General features: G+C 44.1%; 1 protein-coding gene across 1 annotated transcript in view; it reads right to left on the bottom strand.

Moving 5' to 3' along the window:
* Positions 1-27,153, bottom strand: part of LOC134541505 (syntaxin-binding protein 5) — a 366,972-nt gene that overhangs the window by 114,951 nt on the left and 224,868 nt on the right. The window contains exons 5-10 of the mRNA XM_063385002.1: positions 25,332-25,395; positions 18,791-18,998; positions 13,401-13,476; positions 10,474-10,628; positions 9,147-9,438; positions 2,698-2,944 (exon numbers count right to left, since the gene is read on the bottom strand). Of these exons, the coding sequence (XP_063241072.1) occupies positions 2,698-2,944; positions 9,147-9,438; positions 10,474-10,628; positions 13,401-13,476; positions 18,791-18,998; positions 25,332-25,395 (1,042 nt within the window). The remainder of the gene's footprint in view (positions 1-2,697; positions 2,945-9,146; positions 9,439-10,473; positions 10,629-13,400; positions 13,477-18,790; positions 18,999-25,331; positions 25,396-27,153) is intronic.

Here is a 27,153-nt window from a genome sequence, read left to right as displayed (position 1 = left end):
ATATAAATAACTAATATAACAAAGTATTATTAAAACAAAAATATGGTTTTTTAAAATGTAAATACATAGTTTAATTCTGGAAATATTTTTTTAATACGTTTTTTAATGTTGGTAGTATTCTTATCATGCATAACTTCCAGTACATCATCTGTGTTTTATTTCTGGAATATATTCTTATATTGTTTAGACAATTTTGCTCTCTGTTTTATGTCTGTGGCCAAGTGATTATATGCTAAACTTTTAGAGGCTTCAACAGCCAACCCATGGATGAGATCATGTTCGCATAGTTTATTAGTTCTCTTAGGGAAGCAGAGCACCCAAAAATTGCAGTTCCATCATAATTGTGAACTTGTCAGAACCCTGAGATCAACAGCATTACTGAACAGTAAACACTGGGAACATGTCGTCAGAGAACTATTACTGACTATGCAACTAAAGTCAGGATACAATTAAGTAATAATTATTGTCAGTGTAACCCAATTATGAAAAAAAATATAATAAGGGCATTACACAGTAAAGAGAGTGACATGTATACAAATTATAATGCATTAGCCTTACCTAGCTTTTGTTGCTTTCTGATAATGGATTAAAAGGTTTGAATGCACCCTGTGAAATAATTCTGCTACCCCAGATCAACTCCACCCCAGCGCCTGGCATGCTCGAAGCTGACGTAGTAGCCTTAAGGTTCACAAAAATTATTTCGAATCTTGTAAACTATGCAGGATGGAATAACTTCTGTAGTGCATAAACAGATTGTAACAACAATACTATTTGAAACAACTCATTCTTTAGTACAGGTAAGTATATTCTTAAATAATCTGTCTTTCTAAGCAAAACAATTTACAGAAGATGTACAACGATTCAAGTTTATTACTTAGTCTTCAAGAGACTTCTTACTTGAATGTATTTCCCCAAATGTATGTGTTTCCCAAAAACAAATGCACTACTGTTTGTATTAACAATGTAAGTATCAGTACACTTATGATACAGGAAATTGTCCTGTAAACTCCACATTGTTATCAACAGTCTGCCCCATTGAACACAGCATTGTGGGGCTTCGACATGGACCAGGGCTACGCCCTCCCTAAGCCCGATGTGCCTCGCTCCGCTTCAGACCCCTCCCCCCCCACTAGCACCCTCCGTTTCGAGCCGTGTGTTGTCTGCCCCCATAGCAGGCACACTTACAGCCAGTGCCCCGTATCCCAAGGTAGCATGTAGGGACGAAGCAGCGCCATGCACCAACTTTGGAACACACCCTTACACAGGCAAAATATTTTTGAACTTCAATAATTATTATTATCATTATCATTATTATTACACGTGAATGTGTGTAATTCTTAATAACTAGTTGTAATCATTTAGTAAGAGCTTGGAGGGTTTTGTTCTGTCACTAGACCTCTGATATAAAGTGACCATCACCTAACGGTAATGCCGATGCCTCCGGTCGCCATGACACCCGGACCGAAGTCCTTCAGTTCGTCGCTCGGAGCTGGACGTGTCGCCACAACACGAGGACTTCACTGTTTTGCAATGTCTGATCAGGTAACATCCGTTGTTTTAATTATATTATTTAAACCTTTTTGTTGTGTTCTCGAGGCCTGCTACGGGCGGCTGACTTTAAATTATTTATTTTAGTTCGCAACCGGACATTTCAATTTTCAACACGACATTAACATGTAGGGTGTCCTGGTCAGCCATAAGCCGATTCTAATGCCTTTGGCATTTTTATTCAGTATTTTAAGAGCATTACTGTGCAAATAAAATATCATCTTGACTGCGACTTAAGGGACGCCTCAAGAGCCCACCGACGACCATCCGGTGGTAAGGATAGCGCGCCTGCCACTGAGAGCGAGCGGCCAGGGTAGACTGCACCCGACTACACCCGACTGCACCCGACTACAGGGGAATTCAAGCCTAACTCCCATAAGGGCCACATAACAGCCCCGAGAGGGAGTTGATAGTCACATCCAAGTGTCCCAATAATGTGGTGGCACCCATGGTTACGATTAACACGCTAGCTTTCACATCCTGTAAATTCCCCAGGGCGAGAGCTCTACTTGGTAAACATTGTCCTTCATAAAATTTTAATATGAAGAAAATATTCTCCAACAATACTGAAAAAGTAGACAAAATAAATATTAGTATGCACACAGATCACTCTGTTAAAAAGAAAAGGCCTAGCATTCAACAGCATCTCAGTAAAACTTTGTGAGAATGTGACCTTGGCGACACCGGATTCCCCTTCCATACATTGCCAATGGATTCTGCAGGGTAGTTCTGCCTGATTTCCACCCGAGCAGTGCCGCTGGATTACCCTCCCCGCCAGTACTGCAGGAAGCCAGCTACACTGGAGGATTGGGATTCCCCTTCCAGACAGTGCCAACGGATTTATATTCCAGCCAGTACCACTAGATTCCCCTTCCATCCAGTGCCACTGGATTCCCCTGAAGGTCAATGGTGCCTGATTCCCTTCCTGACCTTTGATTCCTTAAACCCCTCCCTGCCAGTGATCATGGATTCACCTCCCGGCCAGTGGCGCAGGATTCTTCTCTATGCATCCAGTGCCGTTGGCTTCCCCTACTGGCCAGTGCCAGTGGATTCCCCTTCCTCCAGTGCCACTGACTTCCCCTCCCGGCCAGTGATGCTGGATTCCCCCCCGTGCCAGTGCCCGGGAGGCGACCAAGACACAGCACTCACGATGGTCTCAGTGAACGCCTCCTGCTTCCGGAACTTGAAGAGCACCACGTGCCCGCTGGTGCCGGCGACGCACAGCTTTCTGCTCTCCGGGCACAGCGAGATGATGTGGATGGCGAACAAGTCGTCGTCCGAGCCGTCCACGCTGCGAGCCCGCGGCTTCTCGAACACCTTGGCCGTCTTCAGCTTGTACAGCACCTGCAGGGTGCCTGCTGACGCGTCCCAGAACTTGACGCTGCCGTCCGCGTGCCTGCCAACAGCACGGGCCGCGCTTCCCTTCACTCACCACACAGCTCACGGACTAACCACGACTGCTGGTAGACTTTGTGGACGGCTTTGTGACAAGTTGCAAGTCAATAAGAGTTACAAGCGAGCAGCTACAAAAATAAATACTTATCAGATGAGTTTATTCACAGTAAGGATTTACTACCAATTGCTGGTGTGTTAATTCTTAATACTTTAATTAATATAAGTATTATTATGTATTTATTGTTTTTTTAAGTCATATGTATAATATTTTAAAGCACACAATAACAACATTTCAGGTATTTTATGATGTACCTGTGCTGTGTTTTTCATTCGAATGACGTTTTTCTAGGGTCGCCGACACCTAAGTTAAATTCTGGCAGTTTAAAATTTTTTTTTTATCATATTTTCTGAGACCCGTGTGTGTTACCAGACCAGCTCCGTCACTAGCCCGCTAAACTGGCGTGCGATGTGTCATGACAGGACCCCTCTCCTCCCGCCCTCCTCCACATCTGCATGCATGTATAGCATGTCAATAAAAGAAATGTCCCACTTTCAATTGTATATTATAACAGTTTAATGCAAACTATTGACAACAAATCATACATCAAACTGAAGGTAAACTAACCTAGTTTTCCCTACAAACGCCTAAATATGTGCACCTTTAGTTAAACGGCACATAACAAACCTAAAGTCCAATTCTTCACACACTATGTCTAACATGTCTGGAGTTATGGAAGGAAAAGCCTCTTCTTAATGTATTAATATCACTAAGAATAAAAAATGAAGAACCTATACTAAGAGAATAAAATAATACTATTAACTGCTGGGTAGTAATACAAATAATAATTCCCACCTCATTCAATTATCCATTTAAAAGCTATTTCTGTCCATACTTTGAATATTAGTATTATGTCCAATAATGTTTATCATAGGCATCATACAGCACTTAATTAACACGAACATCTCCAATCAGTAGTTCTTCAACTGATGTTCCTTCCACCTTGCCACACACGTATCCTGCCAATAACTAGGAAATGCACAGTGTGACTGAAGTGTAAAAAAAAAAGGGGGGGGGGGGGGTGGGAACCCCAGCCCTGCTCCAATCAGACGTGTCAAGTCCTGTCTGGTCACGTGGCCTACCCCGGACTCAAGTCAGGTCACGTCAACTCCAGTACAGGGTGTCTACAGATATCTGGCAAACCAATTTCAGGACTTTTTCAGGACCTTAGTGACCACTAAACGTAATTTTTTTGCGTAAAACTGTACGCGGCAATTTTTGTTTAAATTAAATCATATGAGGATGTCGGCAAATATCTGTTACACAACACAAGAAAACAAAATGGCTAATGGTTTAAAATAACTTACATAATACTACTAGCAGAAATAAAGTAAAGTAAAACATTACCTACTTACTCATAACATAAGATTTCAATTTTCTTAGTTCACTAGTCCCAAATCTTCATTACCTAGCATTTTTTACATTAATCTTGCATGTTTACATTAATCTTGCATGTTTACATTAGTCTTGCACATTTATTTACACTTTTGAATGAGGAGTTTGAATATTATACAAAGTGGCTTTTCTATAAGGTATACAGTCTCATCATAAATTTGTGATGTTTCCTTTTTCAGATATTATGGATTACATTGTTTTCTTCAGATGGAATATCTTTTTCTCAAGATTCTTTACTTCTTCTGTTGTGTGCTCCAGTAATCTCTTCTTACACATTTCTAACTCCTTCACCTCACTTCGTTTTCTTTTCCTTTCTTCTTCTTCGCTGTTTTTTTCCTTCCGTTTTTCTTCAAGTGCTTCTTGTCGCTTTGCAGAAGAGTTTCTCACAGCCAAAATCATCTTCTTAGAAATTGGAACGCTTGCAACATTTCCAGCAGCAGTAACAGCTCCATAAATGCTCCGCATTGCAATGAGAGAGTGCTCTTCTAAGTTCTCAACCAAGCATTCTTTGTTCACAGAGAACCCTCTCTCTACAGCAGCATTTCCATGATACATCACAAGAATTTTTTGGATGAATGTTACAAACTTTTTGTTTTCTATTTTGCACTCAGAAAGCAGATTCAATAGAAAAGCATCCAGTCGGTCAGTTTTCCTGTCATATTTTCTTACTGCAGCCTGAACTTGTGGATTCTCACAAAATGCTAAGTAGTCTCTTTTGACACAATCTGCATCTGAAGGAACAATTTGTTGTTTATCTACAAATGCTTCCAAAGCAACATTTATCCTTACACTTCTCAAATGCTCACTAGTCAGTACAGTTGGAGATAAGCAAGATGCTCCTTTAACAATTTTGAACTTCAATGGACACTTCGTACATAATTTCCCAAACAAATGTTGCAAAAATTTCTTACATTCATTTTTGAACTTAACTGACTCAATTTCCTTCAACTGTTTTAAAGCAGATTTTGCACCAAATCCTACATCAATATGCTCTATAGGCTTTACATTGGCCTGGTCCCTTGGGTCAATGGCAATCAGTTTGGTTCCACTACGGTTGTCAGAAAGAACTGATTTCTTCAGAAATCGGTTTGCTATTTCATTTAGCAATGAGTACAAGTCTTCATATAAAAATGGTAGCAGTGGATTGTTGGACTGAAATGTGGTCAGAAAATGTTCCAACTGCAAAGCAACAGACAACAAAAATTCCATTTTGGCCAACAAACACGAATCAGTCAAAGCAGATTTCACTTTTGTGAAATTTTGTGTGTTTGGAGGATGTTTCTCAACAGTAGAGACATATTTCCTGAGGAATGGTAATATTTCAATTGCCCTCTTTAAAACAACTGAATTTTCAACCCACCGAATTTGACAAAATTTCAGCGGAAAGACGGAAGAAGTAGTAATACGAGTGTACTCTGCCCGTCGAGATGGAAAGTTTTTGAACAAGTAGTAGATCTCTCTGAGGAACTCGTGAATTTTCCAGCCCACCTCTTTGTGAGCTGTCTTGTACACTCCCTGTACAATGTGTAAGGAGCAGGTTCCAACATCAAAAATCTGACTTCCACCATCTTCACTTTGAAAAAACCTCTCCTGCAAATCTCTGAGAAACTTTAAGTTGACATTTGGTCCATCCAGAGAAATCTGAATTATGTTCTGCAGGGACAATTTCAAATTTGTAATTCCCGTAACAAAAGCTGAAATAAGGTCTTCTGCTGTTGATTTGCCTAAAAACACTGATGTTAAATAACGTGTGGATATGTCGCTACTATTGGCCTCCCAGAAGCGTACAACAATATCCATCTGGCCTTTCTGTGCTACAGTGTTCAGACTCTCGTCAAAGGAGACAGCAAAAAATGGGCAAGATTTGACATCCTCAGCTAAACTTTCTTGAAAAAATGGACCTAGACCATATGTGATAACATAAGACAACTTGTCTTTGTGCATCTTAAATTTCTGTGCAATTGCACTGTCGGGAAACATCACACTAAATAAATCACTTGCAGTGCCAGCACTTCTAGCAGAATTGTGGCACACAACTTTGTTTAGTGCCCAAATAATTTCTGCTGTGGTCACTTCATCTCTTAGCATGTACCTTTGAATGTTACTAGCAAATTTGGGGCCTGTTGTATCACTACTAGAGGAGCCTGCAATTATAATTTCAACTGGGTTCGCTTCATGTGTAGGCCTATTTGCTGAAACAGAATCACTAGGCTGGATTTCGTGTTTGTGCACTTTTGAATTACTTGAATCAGATGCATCAAGCCCACAACATGAAGGTTTAGGCCTAGTATCTGTCACATCACTACAAATATTTGACTTAAGCTTATCCCTACTAGTTATTAGGGATTGTTTGCCTGAACTCAAGTCATTCACTAACTGAAGATGACGTTTACCCTTTTCATGTGTCTTAACTGAGTTGACACCTCCATGACCAATATCAAAGTTTGTTCTGCAGATGCAGCAAAATGCTCTATTTGTATCAGTTTCATCGCGTCTCAGCCACAACTTCCAGGTGCCTGCATATGGCAGTTCATACCAGCTGTCTCGAAAACTACATTTACCTGGCATTTTTATAATCACAATTTAACCACTACACACAGAAACACCCACGAGACATTTCATAATACACACAATATGCAAGACATTTTCAATACAAATGCTTGATTAATGCTAATTTGGCGGGAATTTACTTGTGTTTATATTATAGAAAATGTCTTAATAAAATAGATTTAATTATCCTAAACGTGTATGATGAAAGAGGGAAAATATATTTTCGTAGCACACACACATGCATATAGGCCTATATATAATTATAAATACTGAAATATCACTACATATTCGTTTGTGAAATACAAGGTAAATTTAATGTGTAAAACTGAAATAAAAGGGGTATAACTCGGAAAATTATGCCATTGGTTGATGTATGGTCACGTCACGTTTCGTGAAATAAAAAAAAAAATGTTTGTTTACAAGTTTAAAACTCACGGAGTTTAAACGCTTGCTTCCACTTTCGCATAAATAATTACCATAATAAAGAGTAAATAAACGTTAACAATGTCAACAAACGTAACTTACCTAGCCAGATTGTAATTTCTGCCACCAACAATAATAATAAAGCAGAGGCCAAATGTGTTAATCATAACGTTGTATGTACATCCTTTCATAATAAATTATTCGTCGTGATTTGATTTGTAACACCTACAGCACTAAAATACACAGATTGTTTTTGGAATATGTCTCAAGTTTAGTCCTAAAGCCAAATACCGCACTGGCACATCACTGAAGTTTATTAACACGAACGGAAAACTGCTTTGTTTCTGCATATGCTGTTTCGAATAGTTGTACACGCTTAGTTCTGGCTAACTTTACAAACGAAAAACCTAACTTCGCTCATTAAAAGTATTTTAGTATCACAGTTTAAAATACAGCTTTCAGGTACACGGAGACAATCAATTATGTGTTTAATATTTCCCACACGGATGAACAGCCATGTACTATGCCATCTTGTAACAGCAAAGGCCAGCGCACAAAGTGGAACAGCCAAGAAAGTCGAAGAGCCAATTGAAATTGTTCATGTTAACCAACAGCAAAAAGTCACTTTCTGAGTATTACCCAACGGTATTACCCCACATAAATGCTACTACAAATACAATGTATAGTTGGTAGACCTGTACATTAAATTTGTCTGTCCGTACGGGACATAAACAAAAACAATTTTTAAAAAAAGTCCATTTTATTAAAATTTCGTGACTTTTTACACTTTTTACATTAATTTCCGGACTTTTTCGTGACTTTCATGACCAATCCCTCAATTTCGTGACTTTTTCGTGACTTTCGGGACTTTCGGGACCTGTAGACACCCTGCAGTAGCACCTTAGCTCTGATGTGTCTGTAAACCTCTCATGTCCACAATTCGACTACCAAGTTATCAGTGGGAAGTTTATAAGCAAACAACTATGTGATTTATGCACACATAATATGTTCAATAAAAATGAATTTTGAACACTATTTATACAATAACTCAAAAAACTAAAAAGGTTGTTAATAGGCGAGCACTCTGAATACAACACATACTAAGGATAATCTAATCAAGTGAACTGTAAACAATCCAACAGCACAGATAGTGGAGGTTAAATGAAGAGCTTCGAGAAAATATAATTTAAGAAAATGGTAGGTCAGCTTACACAAATAGAACTTTTGGTAATGTACAGTTACATATACAACATCTATCTTATTTTGTAAAATGGTATTCTCGATGGTTCTACGAGTTATTTCTATGAGTTTGCTACTTCTACTAGAAATCACTGGTTAACTGTAAAACACAAGTAAATAGAAAAGAAATTCCTATACAAATATAAAATAAAAGACAAACATAGCATTAAAAATGAATATGTATCTTCGTCTACTTACAGTAGAACCCCCTTTAAATTACCGCACTACTAATTCTAGAATTTCATGCAGCATCTGCATCTTGGAACATTCGTGACATTAAAAAAAAACGGCCTGTGCTGCAGTGTGCAAGGCTGAGGGACAGCAGGACAGGGGACACAGGACAGCGGGACAGGGGGACAGAGGGACAGCGGGACAGCGGGACAGCGGGACAGCGGGACAGCGGGACAGCGGGACAGCGGGACAGCGGGACAGCGGGACAGCGGGACAGCGGGACAGCGGGACAGCGGGACAGCGGGACAGCGGGACAGCGGGACAGAAAGAAGGAAAGCAAGAGCGGGGCCAGGCGTCAGAAGGCTACCCGGTGAGGATGATCTCGTTGTAGCTGCAGGAGGTGGGGCTCCACTCGCCGCCGCACAGGGGCCACTCGCGCTCGCTGAAGCCGGCCCGCTTGTGGGCGCGCGAGCCCACCGAGTAGAAGGCGGGGATCAGGTCGGAGGGGCAGTCGGCCAGGTAGTGGCAGCACGTCACCGGGGACTCGTGCAGGTCCATGGGGTAGGGGTTCTCGAAGCAGGGGTAGCCGGGCGTCAGCAGGTCGATCACCACCAGGTCGTTCTGCAGGAGCACCACGATGGCGTACGGCTCCTGCAGGTCTGCAACAGGAGCCGCCTCACCGCGTCGTGCATACCCCCACTCTGCGGCGAGGTACTGATCCCCAAAGTATCGGCCAACGTGGCGATGTATGGCTATGTTTTGAAAGGGCATCAGTCAGTATATTGACGATTTTCAGTTATATGTTTCGTCTCGATCACAAAACGTAGACCTAATGATTGGTGTAGGAAGGCATCGGTCAGAGCATCGTGTTTGTAGTTACATGCATTCAAAATACAGGATGAGTTTTGAAAATTCCTCTGCACTCAAACAAAGTGAGTGATATTAGACGTCTGATACAATATGTACCAGAGGAGTTTTCTCAACTGTACAAAGACCTTTTGGATGGGCCAGTGTTAGATAAAGACAATGATGAGTGGTGTTATATTACGTGATGCTTAATGTGAACTTTATTAAAGAAGAATTGTCATACACCATGTCTATACTGTTTAATATTTAATGGCACATTACATTGGTATTTTGAGACAATGGTAATATAATTTCGTAGTAAATGTTGTTATTTTGATCTGATTCCTGGTAGGAATTTGTCTTTTGTGTTAAAAGGGCATCATTTTATGATTTTGAAAATTCTGTAGAAATCTATATTTACATTATATTAAGGACAAACTGTTTCCAAATCGTGCCATACATGATGAGGAAGGAGGGGAAAATGTAAAACATGATTTAGTAAAGCTATATATTCATGCATACTATTTTTTGTTGTTTCCCTAAAGTTTGCTTCCAATGACTGATGCCCTTTCAAAAAAAACAAAAAAGATTCATACATATAAAATTTTTTTGCAACTAAGTGTTTGGTATTTTGAAAAAAAAAATTACAATTTTTATGCTAATGTAGCTACAAAAATTTTATTGAAGTTACATAAAACTGTTAGAACTTAACAACTCCTTACACTGTTTACACAAATAAAATTATCCTGCACTTTTTTATATTTAAATTGTTTGTTTCTTTGCAAGTGTGGCATGACCGTCACGACAGAACACGAGGAACGGTGGTCGTCAACAGGTCTGAGGCTCACCGCTGGCCCACGGACTCTCGCACAGCACCACGAAGTCCACCACGTTGTGCTCCATCTCCAGCACCGTGGTGGACTTCCCTTGGACCACGGTGATGCTGGGGGTGCGGCCCGCCTTGTCGTGGGTCAGCCCGCCGGAGAAGATCACGTACGCCTCCCTGCAGCATCACTCAGTCCGTGTCACCTGGACCGCCTCGTGAGCACTGCCACCCGCCTCGGTGACTGATACCAGTGTCATCTGGACCAGCCAACACAGTAGGTATCTTCTACATACGCTATTGCTGATTCACACTGGTTTTCATAGAAAAAAAAAACTCATGGACAACGAAGCAGAACACATAAACACAACACACCGTGATAAAGCCAATATAAGCTGATACCAAAAATTAAGTGCTTCGACAGCACATAACTCCATGGAGTGAATTTAGCCAGCAAAATGACAGCAGAGAGGAAAACAGTAGTCTGAGGACAACGAGACAGTTGCAACAACAACATTAAGAACCGGAAACAACTCCGTACAACACAGGAGGCACGGGCGAACCCAGTAATGAAATGAAAGAAATAATCTCGACGACACAACAATGACACACGAACACGGTGGGTTTCAGCGATGGTTGGGACTGGCGTCTGTGCTCTCGCGTTGGTCGATCCTTGTCGGTATAAATATTGTAATTTAGACTCAAAAAATGTAATAACTTATTTCAATAAAACATTAAGAGAGGACCTCACAAGAACCATGATTTCCCCTGACAGTAGGCTAAGCGGAGGAGTCTGGGGACCAAACATAAACAAAGCAACAGGTGGTTGAAGGATGTGGGCACGAGGGGGGGGGGGGGGGGGGGGGGGGGGCAATGTGGCCGCTCCTCAGTTAACCACGTGGTGGGGAGCTGCCTGCTGTTGACGTCACCACCGGTGGCGGCCATCTAGGTAACTAGGTAGCGCTGCTGTGGAGCGCAGGTGTCATTCTTAAGAGTAAGAATCTGTATCACGGCGGCCACGACATGAAAGAGATAGTAAAAATATGACATATAGGAAAAGAGAAATGTAAATATATACACTAAAATTAAAATATCTGTTTCCATGCAGTTTTTGAACATGAATAAGCAAACATGTACGTGCCTAGAAGAGAAAAACGGGAACATAAGCAAACACTTTAATATCTGACTTCCATGCAGTTTTTAAACACGGATACGCAAGCACATTCCTGCTTAGAAGATACATTAATAATATATTACTTTGAGAACTCTGAAAATTTTTCTGGTCCTGAATGGTGTAAGGTCTAGGATGGTGACGTAAAATAAATAAAATAAATTGTTCGAAGAAAAGTTATAAATTTGATAAATTTTTTTAAAAAAAGTATTATTACTTATAACTAAATTTCATTATGACATCAACAATATGTGATGATTAATTTGATATATAATTTATATCTACATTTTAAATATTATACATTATATATATAAGAAACAAATTGAATTTCTTTAAGAAAAATGATATGTGTTTTAAGAAAAAAATTACGGTCACAACCATCATTATGATCAAAATGGCTGTGGATTTTGAAAAATGTGTGTATTTTGTGGATTTTTTGTGGATTTATAGTAGATTTTTGTGGTATATAAGGTTCAAAACAACACTTGTAGGAAATATAAACTTGATCTTATATGCATGAGAACGAGCGACATTGACATACTTTAGGAACCAACTCCGGAAACAAAGATGGCGACATCCATCAGATCAAAAATCCAGATGGCGGTATCCACTAAACAAAAACAAGATGGCTGCATCCTGCAGATGTTGGCTGTTTCATCGTAATGAAAAGTGTAACGCACAGGAGTAAGGTGTTTGATGATGTCATAGTAACGGAAAGTGCAACGCACAGGAGTGGGACATTTGATGATGTCATCGTGACGAAACGTGCAACATTTAGGAGTTGGATGCTTGATGATAATGCCACCGTAACTAAAAGTGCAACAAACGTGAAATGGTAATGAAAAGGTTAAATACACAGAGGAGGGGGTGCTCGATTCCGCGAGGAAAATTATGGAAAACAAAATGGTGGAATACAAGATGGTCGATGGAGTCTGAGGTCAAGGTCATCCAAGATGGCTGCCGGTAGTGACCCAATCCAAGATGGCCTCCGTGAATAAATTGGTTAATTGACAGGTATTGGGATTTACTGTATAAAGTAGCACTCTACAAAAGAGGAGAATAGCTCCTCTTTGGGGAGCATGGCCCCTGACTGGGGAGATTTTACCTCCGGAAATTTTCAGGGTAGATAAAAGGAAATATTTTCTCTAAAAAATAAATTTTCTCTCGAAGAGGGAAATTTTCTCTTGATAAAGAATTTTCCCCTAGAAATAGGGAAATTTTGGTGCATTGAGGTCTCTTGCGGTGTTTATGCAGCCGGAAGTGACGTAATCCAAGATCGCCGCTGGAGGTGATGTAACCTAAGATGGCCGCTGCGGATCCCCGGCAAGGATCCAGTGTCCCAGGACGAACTATATTTACCTACTATTTACAGAAATTCATAACTACAACAAATCTCCTTCAATCCTGAGTACGAAACAACTTTCGCTAAGATCGCTAAACAGAGTGGTTTTCACTATTTTTAGAGTGTGTCCGGTACTGAGTTCTATAATATTTGTTAATGCTCAAAGATTACACAAACCCACTCCTTTACTTCTTACACCTATGGTCTATGCTGTCATTTTTCTAACTAAATTTCTTCCACAGAATTCTCTGAGTTGTGTAAGAATGTTGTTTTCCTGTTTTGTGTTTATGTGTTCAATTTTGTTGTCCATACCAATTTAACATACCAAATCAATTCTACCATTAAAAAACCTAATACTAATGTTCATTAAAACTAAACTATAAAAATTAAACTTGCAATACAATCATGTTTACTGATAATATAATAAAATAAAATTTACCCGGATCTCGAAGACTTCCACTCAACCTTTTGAATGGGCTTACACGAATCCATCTTGCCATCCTTGTTCGCCTTGGCTGAAATAAGAAACTGAAATTAATTTTCTGTTGCACACAATGCAAAGTAATAAAATTAAAAAAATATTTTAAATAATATGAAACTTCTTAATGAAAAAATAAGAGAATCAGATCCTTTCTATTAAGTTTAGAAGTTAAGGCAATATCAACGATTTACAAAAATAAAAAACACAATTTTTTCAACACTCTTTACCTCTATCTGTAAACACATATGAATAAAAAAAAACGAAAAGGCAGTCATGGAGACTGCCGACAGAAGTGAAAACTTAATACTTAATTTTTAAATGTTTAATATGACATAGTTTCTACATCAAATGTATAAATGTATAAATTATAATAAACCTTCAGCATATTTATTGTTTGTTATTATTAATTTAATTTAATCTCAATTATTTTACTAAATTAAATAATTAGTTATACATGTGTTTATAATAATATTATTTATTTAATTTTGTTAAATTTGAATTCATACTTTTACCAATCATATTTATAATATCACTACTGTCCTTTTTGTAATTTTATTTCTATTAACTATTTGCAATGCAAAATAAAAGTAAGTTTTTTATCATGCCAAGTATAACTTCTGACGTGCCTACAGAAGTATAGGCACCCATGTTTTATGAACAAAATATTTTTTTTAACATTAACAAGTGATAAAACAAAAGATAGTGATTAATTAAGTTTTTAAAATTATTTAAAAATTGTTTTAACAAAAGTGTCATAATAAATTTGACAGTTTTGGAAGACCTTCACGATGATAACCAAGATATCAGAATGGCTGCCAATACAGTGTTTGACTATCTGGTGGTTGACACTAGTGCACTCTAGTGGATAACAAATGACACAAATGTGGTTGGATACCCAGGACTTTTTCACAGAAAAAACATGAGCAAATATGCAGGCCACAATATGTCAGATACACGCGAAAACTCCTTAGTAGTGGCGGAGGTCAGTCTGCTAGGTGCCATTATGGTGACGGTTACCAACTCTGAATCAAACCATCAAACTCCAAATAAGAAAACAACCTTTTAAGAAAAAAATTTATATAATCGGTATTAAACTGCCTTTTAATATATTTTATTTTCAATTTTAGGTTCAGGGTCTTGATTTATATTGTTTAGGTTTTGGTCTTTTTTTTTTTATGAAGTCAGACGCATTCTGAATTTTTCACATTTTGGAAAGGGAATTTTTTTAAATAGCTTCAAGTCTTTTTTGTTTCAAAGGGCTGTACGGAAGGCGATTGTAAGTGTGATCCCAGACGCCCTCCGACTCCTCGCGGAGTGTCCCTAGCCGGTCGCCGGGTGCGCGTGTGACATCGGTGTCTTCACTGCGTGTGACCTCGGTGTCTTCACTGCGTGTGACCTCAGGGTCTTCACTGCGTGTGACCTCAGGGTCTTCACTGCGTGTGACCTCAGTGTCTTCACTGCGTGTGACCTCAGTGTCTTCACTGCGTGTGACCTCAGTGTCTTCACTGCGTGTGACCTCAGGGTCTTCACTGCGTGTGACCTCAGTGTCTTCACTGCGTGTGACCTCAGTGTCTTCACTGCGTGTGACCTCAGGGTCTTCACTGCGTGTGACCTCAGGGTCTTCACTGCATGTGACCTCAGGGTCTTCACTGCATGTGACCACAGTGTCTTACTGCGTGTGACCTCAGGGTCTTCACTGCATGTGACCTCAGGGTCTTCACTGCAGGCGAGCTCAGCGTGCTTCTATTACATAATTCCACGTCATTGTCCTCGACATCTACGACAACAGAATTTTCGCCCAATGTTTGTCCACGTGCTTAAAATTGACTGTAATCTTTGCAAACTATGTGCAAAGAATAAATTAAATTTCTCATTTTACGTCTATTGATTTATTAAATGGTGAAAGTTAATGTGCCTGCTCTGTACCGCATATAATAGTAGCAGTAGAAGTAACTAATCCCAACTGGACTCGACAAAGATGGATCCCCCCCGAGTGTCGTGGTGATGGCCCGCCAGGGCGCGAGTTAGGGCTGCTGCGGCGAGGCGCGAGTCAGGACTCACCGTGAGGCGCGAGTCAGGACTCACCGTGAGGCGCGAGTCAGGACTCACCGTGAGGCGCGAGTCAGGACTCACCGTGAGGCGCGAGTCAGGACTCACCGTGAGGCGCGAGTCAGGACTCACCGTGAGGCGCGAGTCAGGACTCACCGTGAGGCGCGAGTCAGGACTCACCGTGAGGCGCGAGTCAGGACTCACCGTGAGGCGCGAGTCAGGACTCACCGTGAGGCGCGAGTCAGGACTCACCGTGAGGCGCGAGTCAGGACTCACCGTGAGGCGCGAGTCAGGGCTCACCGTGAGGCGCGAGTCAGGGCTCACCGTGAGGCGCGAGTCAGGGCTCACCGTGAGGCGCGAGTCAGGGCTCACCGTGAGGCGCGAGTCAGGGCTCACCGTGAGGCGCGAGTCAGGGCTCACCGTGAGGCGCGAGTCAGGGCTCACCGTGAGGCGCGAGTCAGGGCTCACCGTGAGGCGCGAGTCAGGGCTCACCGTGAGGCGCGAGTCAGGGCTCACCGTGAGGCGCGAGTCAGGGCTCACCGTGAGGCGCGAGTCAGGGCTCACCGTGAGGCGCGAGTCAGGGCTCACCGTGAGACGCGAGTCAGGGCTCACCGTGAGGCGCGAGTCAGGGCTCACCGTGAGGCGCGAGTCAGGGCTCACCGTGAGGCGCGAGTCAGGGCTCACCGTGAGGCGCGAGTCAGGGCTCACCGTGAGGCGCGAGTCAGGGCTCACCGTGAGGCGCGAGTCAGGGCTCACCGTGAGGCGCGAGTCAGGGCTCACCGTGAGGCGCGAGTCAGGACTCACCGTGAGGCGCGAGTCAGGGCTCACCGTGAGGCGCGAGTCAGGGCTCACCGTGAGGCGCGAGTCAGGGCTCACCGTGAGGCGCGAGTCAGGGCTCACCGTGAGGCGCGAGTCAGGGCTCACCGTGAGGCGCGAGTCAGGACTCACCGTGAGGCGCGAGTCAGGGCTCACCGTGAGGCGCGAGTCAGGGCTCACCGTGAGGCGCGAGTCAGGGCTCACCGTGAGGCGCGAGTCAGGGCTCACCGTGAGGCGCGAGTCAGGACTCACCGTGAGGCGCGAGTCAGGGCTCACCGTGAGGCGCGAGTCAGGGCTCACCGTGAGGCGCGAGTCAGGACTCACCGTGAGACGCGAGTCAGGGCTCACCGTGAGGCGCGAGTCAGGGCTCACCGTGAGGCGCGAGTCAGGGCTCACCGTGAGACGCGAGTCAGGGCTCACCGTGAGGCACGAGTCAGGACTCACCGTGAGACGCGAGTCAGGGCTCACCGTGAGGCGCGAGTCAGGACTCACCGTGAGGCACGAGTCAGGGCTCACCGTGAGGCGCGAGTCAGGGCTCACCGTGAGGCGCGAGTCAGGACTCACCGTGAGGCACGAGTCAGGGCTCACCGTGAGCCGCGAGTCAGGGCTCACCGTGAGGCGCGAGTCAGGGCTCACCGTGAGGCGCGAGTCAGGGCTCACCGTGAGGCGCGAGTCAGGGCTCACCGTGAGGCGCGAGTCAGGACTCACCGTGAGGCGCGAGTCAGGGCTCACCGTGAGTCGCGAGTCAGGGCTCACCGTGAGTCGCGAGTCAGGGCTCACCGTGAGTCGCGAGTCAGGGCTCACCGTGAGGCGCGATTCAGGGCTCACCGTGAGGCGCGAGTCTGGGCTCACCGTGAGGCACGAGTCAGGACTCACCGTGAGGCGCGAGTCAGGGCTCACCGTGAGGCGCGAGTCAGGGCTCACCGTGAGGCGCGAGTCAGGGCTCACCGTGAGGCGCGAGTCAGGGCTCACCGTGAGGCGCGATTCAGGGCTCACCGTGAGGCGCGAGTCAGGGCTCACCGTGAGGCGCGAGTCAGGGCTCACCGTGAGGCGCGAGTCAGGGCTCACCGTGAGGCGCGAGTCAGGGCTCACCGTGAGGCGCGAGTCAGGCCTACCGTGAGGCGCGAGTCAGGACTCACCGTGAGGCGCGGGTCAGGGCTCACCGTGAGGCTCGGGTCAGGGCTCACCGTGAGACGCGAGTCAGGGCTCACCGTGAGACGCGAGTCAGGGCTCACCGTTAGACGCGAGTCAGGGCTCACCGTGAGGCACGGGTCAGGGCTCACCGTGAGGCGCGAGTCAGGACTCACCGTGAGACGCGAGTCAGGGCTCACCGTGAGGCGCGAGTCAGGGCTCACCGTGAGACGCGAGTCAGGGCTCACCGTGAGACGCGAGTCAGGGCTCACCGTGAGGCGCGAGTCAGGGCTCACCGTGAGGCGCGAGTCAGGGCTCACCGTGAGGCGCGAGTCAGGGCTCACCGTGAGGCGCGAGTCAGGGCTCACCGTGAGGCGCGAGGCAGGGCTCACCGTGAGGCGCGAGTCAGGGCTCACCGTGAGGCGCGAGTCAGGGCTCACCGTGAGGCGCGAGTCAGGGCTCACCGTGAGGCGCGAGTCAGGGCTCACCGTGAGGCGCGAGTCAGGGCTCACCGTGAGGCGCGAGTCAGGGCTCACCGTGAGGCGCGAGTCAGGGCTCACCGTGAGGCGCGAGTCAGGGCTCACCGTGAGGCGCGAGTCAGGGCTCACCGTGAGGCGCGAGTCAGGGCTCACCGTGAGGCGCGAGTCAGGGCTCACCGTGAGGCGCGAGTCAGGGCTCACCGTGAGGCGCGAGTCAGGGCTCACCGTGAGGCGCGAGTCAGGGCTCACCGTGAGGCGCGAGTCAGGGCTCACCGTGAGGCGCGAGTCAGGGCTCACCGTGAGGCGCGAGTCAGGGCTCACCGTGAGGCGCGAGTCAGGGTTCACCGTGAGGCGCGAGTCAGGGCTCACCGTGAGGCGCGAGTCAGGGCTCACCGTGAGGCGCGAGTCAGGGCTCACCGTGAGGCGCGAGTCAGGGCTCACCGTGAGGCGCGAGTCAGGGCTCACCGTGAGGCGCGAGTCAGGGCTCACCGTGAGGCGCGAGTCAGGGCTCACCGTGAGGCGCGAGTCAGGGCTCACCGTGAGGCGCGAGTCAGGGCTCACCGTGAGGCGCGAGTCAGGGCTCACCGTGAGGCGCGAGTCAGGGCTCACCGTGAGGCGCGAGTCAGGGCTCACCGTGAGGCGCGAGTCAGGGCTCACCGTGAGGCGCGAGTCAGGGCTCACCGTGAGGCGCGAGTCAGGGCTCACCGTGAGGCGCGAGTCAGGGCTCACCGTGAGGCGCGAGTCAGGGCTCACCGTGAGGCGCGAGTCAGGGCTCACCGTGAGGCGCGAGTCAGGGCTCACCGTGAGGCGCGAGTCAGGGCTCACCGTGAGGCGCGAGTCAGGGCTCCCCGTGAGGCGCGAGTCAGGGCTCACCGTGAGGCACGGAGACGGCCAGCGGCTTGGGCGCCTGGCGCACGGCCCAGGTGGTGAGGGAGCCGTCCGTGTGGCTGCACATGAACTGCTTGCCGTCGTGGTGCCACGACACCGAGCGCAGGGGCTCCGCCGCCTGCCAGCGCAGGTCGGCCTGGCGCGTGCGCAGGTCCCACAGCACCACCTGCCCCGTCTCGTAGCCAATCAGCAGCTGCCACACACCGCGAGACACGCGTGAACACCACCTAACCAGCGAGCAACAGCAACAACAAGCGTGGCACACAGTTACTGCTTCCATGTAGCGCTGAACTTTAAGTAACAGCTACTTTATGAAATGGTACAGTTTACAAAAGTCACTATATTAGGCACTTAAAAAAATTCTGGGTGGGCTGTATTTTGGAATACAGCCATCAGGGTTTAGTTTCACGAATTTCCATCGCCCTCAACGGGAATGTTGTGTATGAAAAATTAAAATAATATTTAAACAATTGACGTTGGTTAATTTTTTTATGTGAATTCGATGAACGTCGTCGAGCGGCCATGCCAAAAATTTGCGAAACCAATTAAAAATTGGGACAACTAACCGCGAGAAACTTGGCCCATCGTTCACAACCACTGGCTCAATTGGTTCCATACGAACATAAGAATCATCAGAGAGCATATACACGTCCATTACCAAACAAATATCTGTATTTCCCGTTGCTTCTCGCGATGTAGACGGCTGACCGAACTTCTAATGATTACAGGACGTAACAAATGGAAGTAGGACAAGGTAGCAAGGGTGGAGGGCCAGACCGGGCTGTGTAATCCCCGAAGTAATGCACACATCAGTGGCCGTGCGGAAACGAGAAGCAACTGAGACGCGTCACGCCCTTCACCCCCGCATTCTTAAAACTAACCCCTCGTTCGACCTGTTCATCCTGAAAAGGTAACACATCTCTTACGGCATATTCTCTCAATCGGTCCTAATATTTCACTTCCATTCGTCCTCTTCCGTCTGGATGCGAAAGACCACAACATTTATTCATTTCAGCACTTCATATGGACCTTCCCATCTGATCGAAGCTTAGGGCACCTACCCTTCCTTCGCTGCAGTTTCTACAGCCACACCAAATCACCTTCCTGATAACCAGTCGAGATAGCCTTCAGGTCATACCTCGTCCTCATTTCAGTTGTCATTAATCGGAGGTTCTTACAATCTTGATCGTGTAGGAGTGCCATACACTCCTCCAGACGATTGACATAGTGGTGCTGGTCTGTTCTTAGCGAGAAGGCCGAACTTGATGTCATAGGACAACCTCAACTCCTGTTATAACACAATACTTGCAGGGTCTGCAGCCCTATATGCCATCAGGAATAACTGGATATGTTGATTAAAAACCTGTAAATTATCGACCACAACCTTGGCAAGGTGTACCTCGAGAGTTATGTTCACCCTCATCACCTTGCCATCGCACTGAGGGGGTATGGTTGTAGTCCAGATGTTATTTATTCCCAGAACCCGGCACACCTCCTGAAACACTAGACTCGAAATTGCGGCATTTGTCTGAGTAGAGCCCTTTGGCACACCATTTACCATCACTAGTCTTGGGAAATTGTCCAGCGATGTCGGACTATCCTCTGAAAGGAGGCTCCCAAATTGTAGGCTCTTATTTTCCCACGACTATGGTGATGTGGTTCTTTCATAGTCGATCAATCTTCGCATTGTCTACACCAAGTATCTACATACTGGCGACACTTCAGCCACTAATAGCATTCACAGATCTTGGCTAGAGTTTTGTTCACCCCAAGGTAACCATCAGAGGTACCATCATGGATTTCCTTCAACACCTTCCTCTTCGGAATGAGTAGTTGCATCCTAAGGTATCCTACTGTGCCCAGTAAGCTTTCATAGCCTTTCATGCCATGATGGACATCACATACCATTCTCTAGCCAGCTTATAATAGGTCCTAGGTAAGGATCTTGTTGCTGTGCTTCTTCTAAGCTGGCATTATCTCATTTATCTTCGCCATTGGTTTAGGTTGTTCGCCGAACATCTTCGATTCACTCATTTTTCTCTGCCATTTTGGAATGTTTGCAGTCTACCTTGCAATTTAATCGGGAGAGAGCATCGGCATTGCTGTGAATTCGGCCTTTCCTGTGTTCTTTCCGAAAATCATACTGCCATATATGTTCAATCCACCCAGCAAGTTGTCCCTCTGGATTCTCTAACTGTTAAAGCCACATAAGTGTGGCATGGTCAGTGCGCAAACTATATTTTACCCAAAAAAAGATTTTTTTTTTTGGAAATGTTGCAGAGACTCCACTACAGCCAGGAGTTCAATTCATGTGACACAATAGTTGTATAAAGGTATAAACAAAACTTATCTGCGGTATGTTATTACTTGTTCATTTTTATCTTGAACCTGGGAAATAACATCATACCACCGATCTTCGCTTGCATCTGTGTCGAGTATATCCTCTTCATAATGACTGAAGTCCATTCAAATTTTCTCTTGTCCTTGGTCAGCTGATGCAGTGGTTTTACGATTGCTGAGAACCGATGCACAAACCACCTATAGTAGGCACAGAAACCTAAGAAAATACTTACATCTTTCTTAGTCTTAGGCTGATAACACTCCTTAACAGAATGGATCTTCTGAGGATCTGTTTAAAATCCATCTAGCGATACAATATGTTCCCGGAATATTACCGCATGCAGATCAATAGCACTAATAGAAAATAACTGAAGTTGTGGACAGTGTAGCCTGTCGAACACATCCTGGAGATTTCACTAATGTTCCTTCACTGTATACCACAATTATGTCATCCAAGTAGCCGAATGTTTTCCAAGTCATGTAATGGAGCACAAGTTCCATCAATCTCTCAAAAGTTGCAAGAGCATTGCATAACCCGAAAGGTAATACAGTGAACTGTAGCAGCCCTCTTCCTGTTGAGAAAACAGTCTTCTCTTTATCATTGGGTGCAGCTGCACTTGCCAGTAACCACTCTTCAGGTCCAGTGTAGAGAACCATCTGGTGCCAGAGAGCACAAGTATGCAATCGATGCATGGGAGGGGATAGCTGTCCTTTTTGGTGATGTTATTCAGAACCTCAGTTGGTCATCCTTCACTACTAAAACGACTGGGGAAACCCAAGGGGTCGCTTGATGGTTCTATTACGCCACCCTCCATCATACCTGCAGTCAACTTCTCTGCTTCTTCCTGTTTTGCTAGAGGCAGCTGTCGTGGCGCCTGTAGGATTGGCTCTGAATCACATGTGTTAATGCGATGATAGACCAAGATTGTTCTCCTAAGGTCAGTAACCCCTAAGGAAAAAACATCCTAGTTGCTTACCAGAAAAATTTAACTTCTTCTCTTTATTCATCTGTGAGGTTATTTTGGGATCGTATTAATAACTGTTCTAGATTTAGATTCAGTAAATGCTCGGGGATGTAAAATAGTTGAAGAGGACTCACACTAGCCTACTTAGAGACTGGTTTGTAGCTAGCTATTGGGTCTCCCTGTTTCAGAACCCTTGTTCCCTAATCGAGGTTGTCAATCTAAATGGTACAACCTCACAAATCTTTGCAATGCTTCGAGCAACCAGAATCTTCTCCAATCCTAATGTCATATCCGGCTCAATCAGGTAGCTAATGTTGCCATTGATCATGGTTTGCTGGAATTGAAACTGATTCAATATCTACCACTTGCATTACAGGAACCTTCAATTGGTCGGGGATAAACAAAGCTACCTCTTCCCCTCTTATATGCAGTACTTTTTCTTCCATATAAATAATGAAGCCATATCGATTCTTGATGTCCGCTTCTAGAATTACATCATAGGTGATATCAGCAACAACAAAGGTCTGTGACAATGTTCAAGTTCAAATCCTTACCTCCAAATCCAGCTGTTCATGCACATGTGAAGTGTCTCCAGTAGCTGTTTTGAGTCTGTATGTGATGGGTGTTCTCTTCAGCTCATTCCTACTTACAATGTCGGTGCAAACTATAGATGCTGATGACCCTGTGTCAACAATAAGTAAACACTGTTTTCAATTGATCCAACCATTAAGAAACAAATTGTCATGACCTCTACGAAGTAAGGATACAAGGAAAACCCTAAGGGATATCATACCTCACACCAGCTACCACTTGTTTCCCTGTTATTCTTGCTGAATGGTCATCCTGTAAGTCGGGGAATCCTACTGGATGTGTCCTAGTTCTTTGCAGACGAAACATAGTGGGCGTCCTCTTGCTCTTCTGAACTGAGTACCTGAGGTGTCATTCAGTAACTTCTTCAATAACCTGATATCTCCTTTAGTCGTGGTGTGTCTGAAATTTGCTTCATTTTGGGGTCCCAGCCCAGCTCTCCTCATCCTGATGCTTATGTTTCTTGAGGCACTGCGTGCTGCCTCGATTTCAAAGGCATGGACCAATTCATCACACCTCTTCTTGTGCCGGGCCAAACAAAGAGTTTGCTGAACCCCCGCATCTCTGAGTGTCTATAAACACACCGGTGGATAGCTGGTGGCGGAACTTCGTTGGTGCTTCTGGGTAGGCGAGGTGCAAGAGTCGCTCAATGTTGGCTTAGAATTCTTGGAGTGTTTCAGAAGATCGCTGTTAAAGTGTCTTCAGGGCTGTTCTATACACCTCGCCCATGTGTCGGTCGCCATACCTCAGCTCAAGGGCCTCTACCAATACTCCAAAGTCATTCTGTTCTGTAACAGGTATAGTCTGCAGCAGCTCTAGTGGAGTTCCTCGCAGGGCCAAGACGAGTGTCCTAGCCTTTTCTTCCTCGTCCTAACCATTCACTTCAGCAGCTGCCTCGAACTGTCGCCTGTAGACAGCCCACGATGATTGGCCATCAAAGGTGGGTGGCTTGAATTTTGGGTGGCTGTTTGCAGTGCCTTCCAACTTCACTTCCCCTGAAGAACTCCTGCATTTGGTAACAGCTGTAGCATCCTTGATCATTCGTCAGCATTCTTCAGTTACAGCTGCCACTCGCTGTTTTACGGTGGCCTGCTCAAATTGAGCTAGCTGTTTCACCATCGGTTCTTTATGTTCTTCTAGATGTTGCTCCTGTTGGGCAAGATGCTGTTCCAAACACTGCACTTTCCTCCAACTGAATACTGACTTCATCCATCATTTTCTTTGACTACTCTTGAGTACCTACCAACTCGCCTCACTTTTCTTCCTGACCTCTCTTCATGTCATCGCTTTCAGTCATCGTAGCATTCTTATCTCCTACTGGCAGTTCTTCATTTCGATTTTCATTTCATTTTTCATCTCTTCTTGGCTATTTATTAGTTCACTCTTCAATTCGATCTATATCTACTCTTGGCCATTCTTCATTTCCTTGTGGTTGTTATCCATTTTAATCTTCATTTTATTCATATCATTTTTCAACTCGGCTAAGAAAGCCATTACACTCTTAAGTTCGTCGGTAGTCATCTTCCTTGTACACCGTGTAGAATGCCGTGCCACTGCATGTGTACAAACTCATGAAAGTATTGAAAGAAATGTTAAATTAATTTAACAATTTTAAAACCTTTCAAACTTACATTAAATTAATTTTTTTCATTAAATTTCTAAGACTTGGGGGACAGTCTGAACGGGCTTGGCTTGCGGTTTTCAGATGTGCCCACGTCTCAGTTGGCACGGCAGTCAGTGGCCTCCATTACGCCACTGAGCTGGCACTGCAGTGTCGAGACAGTATTCTCCAAACAATGTGGCTAAAGAAGCCAAGTCAATTTGAATCGTCTTCTTGAGACGATAATTTTTTTATGCATTTTTAATGTTTCCAATAAGCTAAGAAGTGTTCAACCTGAATTACCAAGTTTGCTCAAAAATATAGCTACTACTCTAGTTGACGAGAAAATACAGATAGATAATAATTAGCACAAGGTGATCATGCATTCATTAACGTGATAGTCAACAAGAGGTTTGTAACAATTTCCACAAAGTTTCATATGGTTTCAAACGCATAAGTTCAGCAACATTTAAACTATAAATTTACTGCCAAAAAAAATCACCGAGATGATAAACAAACAAAAAATTCAACTCTACTCTTAAAACCTTAACTACTTCTAATGAAAAATATTATAACTCCCAAAGATCGAATAACTTTAACAGGTAACAGGTAAACAATTTTTTTAGATCCCAAAAATATAGAGAAAAAAGGGGGTTGTCTGTAAAGTCGGTTTACGGACGATAATTTTACGTGATAACGTCATAAGAAAACATTAATGAAAAATTGCATACTTTTTAATTTTCAAATATTATTTACATTTTTTGCAAATTTTATTTAAAAAATTTGTTTGAATATAATCACGAACAATTAGTTAAAAAGCCCGCCTTAACCTGTTTGATATTACAGAAGATTTTCTCACACGGTGGTTGGCCGGTTCTCGCACGCTAGTCTCAGGCGGAACATGACAATGAGTCATGCTTTTTCGTGCGTGCAGCCGGCGTTCATCGATTTATAAGACGTTATCACGTCAAAAAAGGTTATGACTTGTGACGGAGTGACAGTTATTCAGACCAGGAACAGCAGCAGGACGTACCTTGCTCGGGTCCAGCGGGTTGTCGCTGAGGTGCACCACTGGTCCGGGATGCGTCTTGCGACACCTGGGCGGACACAGCACAGCATCAGCCCGCGTGCATCCTTCCATGCTAACACACTGACAAGCTGTGCAGGCTGGAAACGGGTAGTTACCACAACGCCGAACGTACAATAACGCCGAATACCATAACGCCGAATGCCAAATTGACCGCAACGCCGACAGCTAGAAAACTGCTGTGTACCACAACGCCGAAATAGAGTAACGCCGAAAAATGTTGCTACGAGAAGGGGGGGGGGGGGGGGGCAGGAGCAAAATGAAAAACAACAGAATGAATTTGTGTGCTAACCTTACCTAACATAACCTTTGTGGCAGTCCTGCAATGACATTTTTCGGCGTTAATGTATTTCGGTGTTGTGGTACACAGCAGTTTTCTAGCTGTCGGCGTTGTAGTCAATTTGGCATTCGGCGTTATTGTACGTTCGGCGTTGTGGTGCGTCCCCGCTGAAAACTAGCAGCCATAGGTTAATACTGCAGACACGTGCTGAATACCAACATGAAGGAAAGTTACGGAGCACTCAGCCATGTCACAAACGTCCGAGGCTGAGGGAGTGAGTGCTACGTTCGTGCTACACGGGACATGTTTTCAACGATATGCCATTTACTGGCTGCAAACTATTTCCCCAGCGCGGTATGTTTGTCCTTAAAACATTTAACAGGCAGTTTATTTCTTACGACGCGACGGTTTATTTACATCCCGAACAGTATGTCAGCGTGTTAGGGATCCAGACACAACTCAGAATAATGGTAATCCGCCAGCTCAGGGTTCTATATCCACTACCTATTTTAATTACTCTCAATATTAAACTATCTATTGAAGAAATTAAATATATTTCAAAAGTTAAATATATATATATAATTAATGATTAATATAATCTATTCAGTACATTTTACTGAAATTTAGTTAATATATTTAAACAGGATTTGTTTAAAATGATACATTTTTGGATTGTATTTACTGTAGAGGGTGGTTTATGATTTTAACTATTATCCTTCAATATCAACGGTTAATAACGTGCCCTCCCATGCTGTGGCGCAGTCAACAACTAGAAATGACCACTAGGTACTTCTCCGCGGCACTTGATCACCACTTCTTCCACTCATAAAGTTCAAATATTCATCCACATCTGATCAACTAACATTTCATTAATCACGTTTAGAAAACTAAAATTTAATTTTAAATCACCAAAAAAATTATAAAAAAATATATAGTAGTCTTAAAATTTACTACCAACTGTGACCAAAACTCTCTAGAATGCAACTTAAATGCAAAAAAATTTAATATAGTTAAAGTAAAAACCAGACTCAACATACATTACTTATTGAAATCATAAATACAATACTAAACTTAAGTACAAAGTTTCAAAGTACAAGAACTGTAAACTGTCCACTGTGCATGGCCACAGTCAAGCCTCTTCTCCTTGATGCCTCCAGCAGACACATGCTGTTGTGTGTGCCGATGCCACAGGCCATGTTCAACTGTCCATGGACTGGCGATTTCAGCTCAGACCCATTCAAGGAACACCACGTGCACTTACAAGTCTTCAAGATATAGGCAGGTAGAAACTTTATTTGGGTAACTTTTTTTTTATATGTATAGGTGAAGGCTGAATTATTTATAAACTTAGATTTTGACCATTTAAACGACCACATAATTTAATAACTAATTGATGAACACTAAAACCAAACCAATTATTGTGGTGTCAGGTATTTTTTATTTCCTTTATAGTGTTTTTGTATCTTTTTACGATACATAAATTCACAC

The sequence above is a fragment of the Bacillus rossius genome (genome assembly GCF_032445375.1).
Source record: "Bacillus rossius redtenbacheri isolate Brsri chromosome 4 unlocalized genomic scaffold, Brsri_v3 Brsri_v3_scf4_1, whole genome shotgun sequence".
Classification (NCBI taxonomy): domain Eukaryota; kingdom Metazoa; phylum Arthropoda; class Insecta; order Phasmatodea; family Bacillidae; genus Bacillus; species Bacillus rossius.
The sequence above is the reverse complement of the archived record's forward strand: the minus strand, read 5'-3'. Positions and strand labels throughout refer to the sequence as shown.